Raw genomic sequence first — 9,235 nt, 5'->3', positions numbered from 1 at the left:
CTGTGTGCAACATCCTTTATTTGGATTTTATTAGTTTTATTAGTCTGCAGCCTTTTCTAATTCCACTGATACAAAATAAAGTAATTTTCTAAATGTGTACCTCATGAAATGTTTTATTGCAAAAGGCAACAAAATTTAACTAAAATCTGTTTTCAGATTTTAGAGGAAATTAATCCTCTATTACAACAATAAAAAAAAAAAGCTAGTAGAAGGAGATGAGTCATTTGCATAAATATGGAAAGATCTAGTTTAAAACTAGTTACTTTTAAAATCCTGTTGAAGATATTAAAAGCAGACTTTATAGAAGAACTCCTAAAATGACCATTTCTTCTTGCATTAGAAACATTTCCTTTCTGGCTTTGGAAGAGTCGCAGGTTGCAACAAAACGACAAGAGGAAAGTCAGGTTGTCATGGCGAAGAGGTAGTTTGAACCGTAAAAAGTGTTTTTACAGAACAAAGTTTAGTCGACACTGATGAACCTGAGTAAATATAACCAGCAGCGCCCCCTGCGGGATGACGGCCAAACTACATCAAAAAGTAGGAACTAATTTTAATCTAATAAACCATTAAGACTTACAACATAATCAAAACTCGATTAATTGTTTGCATCCATACTTGACAGGCTCCCATTTAACTCCTCCAAGCAGCTCAGTCTTCCTGTGTTTAGGTTGGTATAAATGTATTTACAGAAGAAAAGTTTCAGGTATAAAACAGCTGCAGCATGTGGGTCTTCAGCAGCGCTCAAACACCTTGTAGAGGTCGGGCAGGTTGGCGATCTGCAGCACGGTGCCGTCCTCGCTGAAGCTTTTCGGGGGACTGAAGAGAGTTCGGAAAGCTTTGAACAGAACGTGTTCCACATTCCAGCGCCAGGAGTTCCCGTCTGGTTCCTGAAACATGATGACCATTTAAGAATAAACTGTGAGTTCTCAGTTTTGTTTGTCACAGAATCATTTTAATTGTTTATGCACCATCAGTCAAATGTAAAAACTTAAATCTACCAAATAAATTTGCGACAGGCTTTCAGTGTGCCTAAAGTGCAGATTAGGGTAACTATAACAGAGAATATAGTGGGGATTATTTTTAATATACTTAGAACATAAATTGACACCTTAAAATGTTTGGTTATTTGAATTTTGACATAGATTGACTCAAAATTCTGAGAAAAAATCGGAATTATAAAATTAAAAGTACAATTCTGAAAAAAAATGAAGAAAAGTCAGAATTTGAGAAAATTTTCAGAATTATGAGAAAAAGTCAAATTTTTTAGATGTAAGTCAGAATTCTAAGTTTAAAATCAGAATTTTTTAATAAATGTTTTTTTTGTTGGCCCTAATCGTCTTCCGTACTTTCAGGCTGGACCTACTCACCGGCTCATCGCCCGGCTCGGCCTCCAGGACGAACTGCTTCCTGATGGAGTAGAAGGCGCTGCACTCCTTGCTGAAGTCTCGGAAGCATTCCTTCTCGTTGTCCCAGTTCACCTGCAGGCAGAAACCATCAGAAACTTTTCCTGAAATGCTTCCAGGAAGGAACGGCGCTGCCCTCACCTCGGTGGCGAGGCGCAGGATGAACAAGGGCAGGCCTTCCATGATGGGTGTGTATTTATCCAGGAGCAGAGGGAGCCCCGTCAGGTTTCCCTCCTGGAAGACATCGCTTCAGTTTACTCACTCGTCTCCTCTGGAAGAAAAGCTTTAAAATCAGACGGCTGACCTGATCGATCTCCAGGGAGAAATAATCCTCCAGCATTTCTGCCTTCTTCTTCAGGAAGTCCACAATGTACTGAGCCAGGCCCTCCTTCGGCCCGTCCTCCTCTGTCCAGCCGCTCTCCGCCGAGTCCAGCGCCAGCATGGCCAGGTCGTACAGCGGCGCCGGCGTCTGACAGACATCAGCGTCAGTAAAGGTTCTGATTGGTTCTGATCCGTCAGTAAAGGTTCTGATTGGTCCAGACTGGACTTACAGACAGTCTGAGGACGCCGAAGTTCCCAAAGTCAAAGATGAGAATCTGGTAGAAAAGTTCCCGACTGCAACACAAACAAAGGAGTTTTCTTTAAGTAAAATCTGAAAAGTGTGGCATGCTTTTATTTCCAGACTCACTGAGTCATCACTATGTAGCATCACACTCGTATTAATTAAAGATACTAGTTTTCAATTAAATTTAGCCTGACCTTTGACTAGGCCACTCTGAATCTCTGCCGTTTTTAATGAATGTCCTGTATTCACCTCCATCCATCATACAGTCAAGTTTTATTAGCTTCGTTGACGCTGACAATGAAAAGCTTCCCCACATCATGAAGCTACCACCACCATGTTTCACCATAGGGCCTCTGTGTTCAGAACAAGGTTTTAATAGTTTTAATTTTCAGTGGTTTGAACCATTTGTGTAAATTAACAACCAAACATACCAGACAAACATAAAGCATTTCTGGCAGAGTCATAACCTGGTATTTATTTATCATTTTGAGGAAAGAAATTAATTTAATACAATTTGGAATTAGGATGTAATATAAATGTGAAAACTTTCTAGATGCAATGAACTTTGATTTTTACTGCTTTTGACTCCAAACACTGAACACAATGATGATAAAACTCAAACCTCACCTCAGCTCTTACTCTTCATGATAAATAAACACAGCTGGACTAACTAGGCGACATCAGAGGGAAATTGGATTTTATTTAGTGGCATCACATTAAACGGGGCTGAATAACATGGAACCCTGACTGAGTGTTGTGCGGTCCTTCCTGCCGTGCTGACCTGAGTGTGGTTGTGTTGAGCAGGTAGAGCTTGGTGTGATGCTGGATCAGACTCCACTGCGGATCCACGCAGCCAACAAACGAGTGTTTCTGCAGCATCTCCTGCAGACCTGCAGAAAACACACAGAACCCGGATCAGGACCAGAGAACAGTTCAGCTCAAAGAGCTTTACATCATAAAAACATGAAAACCTCGTAGTGCTGTCATCTAAATCATCAATACAAGTTGAATATTTTGGTCAATGTTTTATTATGATTCAAGAGTAACTCTAACCAAGTGGGTTTTTAGTCTAGAAGTAAAGGAACTCAGTGTTTTGGCTGTTTTGCAGTTTTCTGGAAGTTTGTTCCAGATTTGTGGTACATAGAAGCTGAATGCTGCTTCTCTTTTAGTTATAACACCAGCAGCATTCTGGATCACCTCCCTCTGGAGGACTGACTTTTTTATGTAGACCTGTGAAGATGCTGTTGCAGTTATGAATATGAATGAAGATAAATGCATGGATGAGTTTCTCTAGATTTGCTGAGGCATCAGTCCTCTACTCAGATTAGAGGACAGAAGGCTGATTTTGTAACTGTCTTTATGTGTCTCTGATGATTCAGACCCAGATTTCAGGCCTGATCTTTATTTTCCAGCTGTAATAAGTGAAGCTGTGACTCTAGATGAGCTTCAGGTCCAAACATAACTTCAGTTTTGTTTCTGTTCAGATGGAGAAAGTTACGGCACATCCATTTCTACCACAGCAGCTTTTTAGGAAGAAGTGGAACACTCTGTTTGTTTGGTGAGGTCACGTTGGCATGGCAACAGGATGGTGGGGGTTTCTATTCGTGACCTGAAAGCAGGATATGACGGAGGCTGGAGTTGTGTAAGGCGAGTTCTGCCCTGGAGGACGACTCTGTCGGTGCAGGCCTGGTGGAAACGGTAAAACTGCTGCAGGACGGCAGAGACGCTACGCTAAGCTAAGCTACCTCTGTGTGTGTTCTCTGTGATCTCTGCTCTCAGATCCTTGATGCTGGTCAGTTTGATCACCCTTCTCTTGGGCGTAGCAGCAGCCGTCAGCCCCTCATCATCATCATCCTCCTCTTCATCCTCCTCCTCTCTGGGTCGCTTCCTGTGAAAACAGAAACATTTCAGCCACTAGAGGGCGAAAGAGTTCCACGATTTGAGATGAAAAAGCTGCGTTAGACCAATAAAATGAGTCAAGATGTCATAAATAACAGCAGAAGAGCCCGACGGGCCACCTGCAGGACAAAGACGTCCTTCATGAGACATTAAACTCTGTCCTCTCCTTCCTGCTGGCTCAGCCGACTTGCTCTCTGCAGCCCGCTGTTCAGACTTGCTCTAGTTGTTCATCAACACCCGTCCTGATCCAACTTGCTTTTCCCCGAGCTGCTGTCATTCACATTATGACTAAATCAAAAACCTGCCAGAAGGGTTTTTTCCCCCTTTTCTAAAAAAAAAAAAGAAAAAAAATCAGTGAAGGAAAATGTAGCAGCCTTGGAAGCAGGAACTGCTCTCGGGGAAATCTACGGAAAGTTTTCCATTACTTTGAATATGAATGAACTCAACTTGGAAAAGTTACAGAAATTTTTTTTTCTCGGTTTTCACCAATATGAAAATCTGAACCAAAAACTGATATTTACCGATATTTTGTACATTTTTCTACCTTTTCACGTCAGTAAAACACACCACTGCTGACGTTGCTTCTCTGCTTCACGCTAAACCCATATAATCTGTATTTTTTAGTCCTAATGCATAATTGTGACTTTTTTGCCAATTTTCTGAAAAAAAAAATCAAAAGTATTGGGTGTAAGTGATGCTACCTCCCACCTGCAGGTGGCAGGATTTCTTCTGTCTTCTGCTATGCTGCCTCGTCTTTACTTGATGTCAAATTATTGGTGTCGAATAACAAAACGTCACATTTACTGTCACAGTAACATTGTAAATGTGCAAATATTGGAAAATTCCTTTGTAATATTTCTAAAGAAGCGGCAAAAAAAATCTGTAATATTATTGATTGCAAAGAAAAATTTATATCACAAAAACAATTCAAAAATTAACAATAGTTGTTAATAGCAGCCTGTTTTTAAATATTGGAATTTAAAAAAAGATTAAAATCCAATTTTTTTCTGAGTTTTAGATCATTTCTAGACAGAAATCTTTGACCTACCTCTGATCCTCCTCAGCAGCGCCGCTGCGTTCCTCTTCACCTGCTGGACCAGGTTCTTCCAGCGCAGCCTCCAGCATGTCCTCATCATCCAGCTCCAGACTGTCCAGCTCAGAGGTCCTGGTTGCCGCCGGCGATCTGCTGGGACCGGCCGTCTCTGGATCAGGGGCCGGCTTCTCTTTCGGCTGCAGGAAGGCGTCCAGTTTCTGGGAGCGGCAGTCGGTCCGGACCATTTGGTGGGCGTAGACGCGCTCGGCGGACTCAGAGGATCCAGAGGTTTTTACGTCAGAACCGCCGGACACAGACAGCCCCGGCAGCAACGTCTGGAAACCACAGAAGAAGAAGCTGAAACGACGTGAGGGGAGCTGGGAGGCGGACGGCAGTCTGAGTCGGGTCACACCTGGGTGAAGTAAGTCCGGGACGAGTTGGAGCCCAGCAGTTTGCTCTCGATGTGCTTCTGAACGCTCTCCATCACGCTGTCCTCGTGCAGGAAGTGCACTTCATGTTTGGTGGGGTGAACGTTCACGTCGACGTTCTGCGGAGCGATTTCCAGGCTGAGGAGAAAACATCACAGGAATTTACAGCATCCTCCATGTTTTACTTTAAACCTGGGCAACATGTGCAAACAGCAAAAAAACATTTCCTATGAAATAAATCAATCTTCAGAATCTCATTTATATTTTACTTTTATATTCATCTTTAATTGTTAACCCATAATCACGTAGGATAATCATGATGTGACACCGTTCAAAAGTGAGACAGAAAACCACTGCTAACTTAAACTTGTCCATGTTTACAAACATCTGGATCTGTGACCACAGCTGGACCAGAACCCGGGTTAACCTTCACTCACAGGGAGCAGGATGGGAGGAAACGATAAAAACTGAAAACCGCAGCGTCTTGGAGACGCAGAGTCTCCATAACAAATATTAGATGCTATCTGAAAGCTAACTATTTGTTTGGGAGGAAAGCCAGAAAAGGTTTTATTTCATCTCCAGCGTTTCTACAGACTAATCCATAATGAATGTGAGAAAAAACTCCTCATAACTATAGCTTGGTTCGGTGGAGGACCCATGATGCTGCGGGTCGGGAAACTAAAACATTTAAAATATTTCTGTCTTTCTCATCTCATCTTCCATCTGTCTGTGACTTTTAATCTTTTGATCAAAGTCTTTTGTGTCCGGTGTGATCAGCTGCTGCTGTTAGACTCTAGATATTACATTAGGATGACGATATGATAATATTAATACCTGGATTTTATTAGGAAGCAGCTACTGCACACACAGATCACCGTGGCAACGGATTTAATAGTTTTCCTACCTGAGGTAGAGGAAGGGATGCGAGTTTTTTGGGAGGTAGGCAGCGTAAACCGTCTCCACGGCTTTCTTCAGAGCGCTGGACTCCACCAACCGGTCTGAAAGAGACAGAGGACAACCTGCAGTGAAAATGGCGCTGAGCGGACGCAGTGAGCGTGGAGCGTTACCACGGCAACGTACGGTTGATGAACAGGACCAGGATGCATCGCTTCATGGAGTAGTTGGCATTGGAGACGAAGCCCTTCAGGGTGTAGGCCAACTTCTGGTCCTGGCAGCCGACTTCGATCAGCTCCCTGTGGACACGGAGACAGGGACACACCGGGGACACGGCAAGGTGAGACAGGGAGACATCGGGGACACAAGACAACCGAGACCCCTGGGGACCAGATCTACCTGCTGACCGGGTTTCCGAAGACGCTGCGGATGTTGTCCACGACGGACGCGTTGGGAAGTGTCCTCACGTCCGCCACCGTCTCTCCTTGCTGCCCAAAGAAAAATGTACCATTTAAACCTGCAGCTGATTTCCTTAAAAACTAAAAAAAAGAAAGAAAGTTTCACCTTTTTGACTGAGAAGCTTTTTCCTGAATTGTGAATAGCGTACCTTTAAAGAGACAAAGCAGGACCAGATATGAAACATTTGGTCATAAGGAGCAGAAATGGTTGTGGTTTGAGTCCAGACCTGCTGACCACATCCACAATCCTGGAGTATTCGTCTGCCGGGCTCTTCAGGGCCTTCCTCCTGGTGGACACGTTATAGAAAAGGTCCTCCACCTGCGCAGACATCAGGAACTATTCATCAGAATCCAGACGGTTCATCTTCAGTCAGCTGACGTGCTGCAGGCAGGAACTCACCAGGATCTGGGTCCCCTGGTTCCCGGCGCAGGGCTTAGGGGGGCCCTTCAGTTTGCCATCGCTGTAGCTCGCTCTGAACAACAACAGCATTAATGCAGAACTAAAGTAGCAAATCTGAATGTGACTTTCAATTTTTTAGAAGAGAAACTCTCAAAAGTGTGGTGCGCTTTTACATTTGACTTTTAAAGACCTTAAGTATCAGTTTTTAGTCCGTTTTGTCCGTTCTAACAAACTAAAATATAAATAAAAATGTCAACCATTGAATTTGTAACAGATATTTTTCAATGTGGGACCTGCAAGGAAGGAAGGAAAGACAACTTAGGACAGAAAAAGTAAAGAAAGGACACAATGAGGGAATAAAAGACATGTCAGGACAAAAATAGGACAGAGAATCAAAAAGAGGAAGGACAGAAGAAAGGAAAGATGATAAAGGTGTGAAAAACAGATGATAAAAAAAGAAGGCAGTAATCTAAGAACAGCACAACCCTCCATTTCCTTCCACTAACACCCAGTGCAGTTTGTGTTTGTAATGTGGAAATACCTGTAAGCACACTTTGCATCAGCCGTCTTTGTTGTTATGGTAACATGAGCCACATGGCTGATACTGGCAAGAGCCTGCAGGAATGAGAAGAGACAAAATATCCAGCCTGAACACTGATGTGGCTACTGAGCTGAGGGCCACAGGAGTCCTCACCTCTCCTCTGAACCCGTAGGTCGCAATCGCTGAAAGGTCCTCGAAGGTCTGCAGTTTGCTGGTGGTGAACCGCTCACAAACAATCTCCATGTCTTCTTTCTGCGGTGAGAAAGAAGACATGTTTAATAATCATTTAACCTGTTTGAAAATCATTATAGAAGTCAGTGATGGTTTGTGATATGAGCAATACTGCGGTATTTTTTAAAATACATATTTATACATGAACTCAGAAAATGTTCAAGAGATATAAATATTTTGGGAGGAATAGAGGGTGTGCCATCCCCCCTGCCCCCCCGCCCCGGGCAGCATTCATGCTAGGGTCGCCTCTTCTCCAGCAGGGAGGAAGCTATTACTTACCCTGATCCCAGTGCCGTTGTCCTGGATCTGAAGGAGCTTCAGGCCTCCGTCCTTCACAGTCACCTGGATGTTGGTGGCCTTTGCGTCCAAACTGGAACATTTCAAAACAGAAAAATTGATCATTTTGAGTTGAACTCATTTACCCAGAGCAGTGCATGTTGAATATGTAAACAGTAACGGTTCGTGAACATTTCTAGTCTTCTGGTTGTTTTTTTACCCCCTACATAAATACTTTTATCGTCACAAATATATTAAAATACCAGTTTTCGATCATTTCTTTGACGGCGTTGGCAGGACGCTGGATAACTTCTCCCGCTGCGATCCTGTTAACAACAGTCTCATCGAGCCTCCGAATGACTCCCGCCATGTTTGTATCTAGAAAACTGCTAGCAGCAGCTCAACCGCTGGAAATTCCCATATATCTGACCGGGGAGACAAAACTGCAACGAATTATAATAAAAATACTACATTGTACGGCTTCCACATGATAGGGCTCTCACACTGAAGCAGGGAGAAAATAAAAACAATACGACGTCTTACTCTGACTCAAAAGATAAGAGAACAGCGAATGTCAAGCTTAAATCTTTTTAAAAATATATTAAAATGCAAAAAACTTTACAATTTTTCCTCAACCTCAAAATGCAATTCTTAACAGCTGACTGGATGTTCCTTTTTACTTAATTTGGCGTGCTGGTTTGGTAAGTATACGCCGTTCTTGTAATGAAGTAATGCACCACTCAAAAATAAACGATCTTTGATCAAGCGCGGGTCCCAACAAGAATCTTCTTCATTGGGAAATGTTTTGAGAAACTACTCACTTGCGCCACAGCGGCTAAAAAGTATCATGAAACAATGCAGGAGAACCAAACAAGGTTAAAACTTTGATAAAATTCGACAAACAGGTGTGAAATAAAGATAAAGACAAAATCACAGACATTCCAGGAAAAACCTATTTATTATTATTATTATTATTATTATTATTATTATTATTATTATTATTATTATTATTATTAAAATAAAACATGGAAAGTTTTACCTGCCCTCCTGTTGTCAGGAAGGTTGCTATAAAGGTTAGTGATGTAATACATGAGTCACAGTGTTAGT

The 9,235-nt window shown here is 42.5% G+C and overlaps 1 protein-coding gene across 2 annotated transcripts; it reads right to left on the bottom strand.

The window, feature by feature from the left end:
- Nucleotide 1: 1 nt before the first annotated feature.
- On the bottom strand, nt 2–8,705 carry mlh1 (mutL homolog 1, colon cancer, nonpolyposis type 2 (E. coli)). Of its 2 annotated transcripts, none has more exons than XM_016664809.1 (19): nt 8,392–8,705; nt 8,132–8,222; nt 7,775–7,873; nt 7,622–7,695; nt 7,081–7,153; nt 6,908–6,999; nt 6,787–6,829; nt 6,622–6,710; nt 6,409–6,521; nt 6,233–6,326; nt 5,313–5,466; nt 4,916–5,235; nt 3,714–3,856; nt 2,750–2,858; nt 1,955–2,018; nt 1,708–1,872; nt 1,545–1,637; nt 1,347–1,478; nt 2–887 (listed from the first exon to the last, which is right to left on the bottom strand). In XM_016664809.1, the coding sequence occupies exons 1-19, from the start codon at nt 8,496–8,498 to the stop codon at nt 732–734; spliced, it is 2,211 nt and encodes a 736-aa protein (XP_016520295.1). In that variant the 5' UTR covers nt 8,499–8,705; the 3' UTR covers nt 2–731. The 2 variants fall into 2 exon arrangements, with proteins under 2 accessions (XP_016520295.1, XP_007579310.1); XM_007579248.2 differs by having other exon boundaries at nt 1,368–1,478; nt 8,392–8,702.
- Between the last annotated feature and the right edge of the window lie 530 nt (nt 8,706–9,235).

The sequence above is a fragment of the Poecilia formosa genome, unplaced genomic scaffold, assembly GCF_000485575.1.
Source record: "Poecilia formosa unplaced genomic scaffold, Poecilia_formosa-5.1.2 Scaffold513, whole genome shotgun sequence".
NCBI lineage: Eukaryota > Metazoa > Chordata > Actinopteri > Cyprinodontiformes > Poeciliidae > Poecilia > Poecilia formosa.
The sequence above is the reverse complement of the archived record's forward strand: the minus strand, read 5'-3'. Positions and strand labels throughout refer to the sequence as shown.

Coding starts and splice junctions, on each gene's coding strand:
- mlh1 (XM_016664809.1), bottom strand. CDS start 8,498: ATGGCGGGAGTCATTCGGAGGCTCGATGAGACTGTTGTTAACAGGATC. Junction 8,223..8,391: donor AAAGAAATGATCGAAAACTG/GTATTTTAATAT, acceptor GAAATGTTCCAG/TTTGGACGCAAAGGCCACCA. Junction 6,830..6,907: donor ATTGTGGATGTGGTCAGCAG/GTCTGGACTCAA, acceptor GTCTCTTTAAAG/GTACGCTATTCACAATTCAG.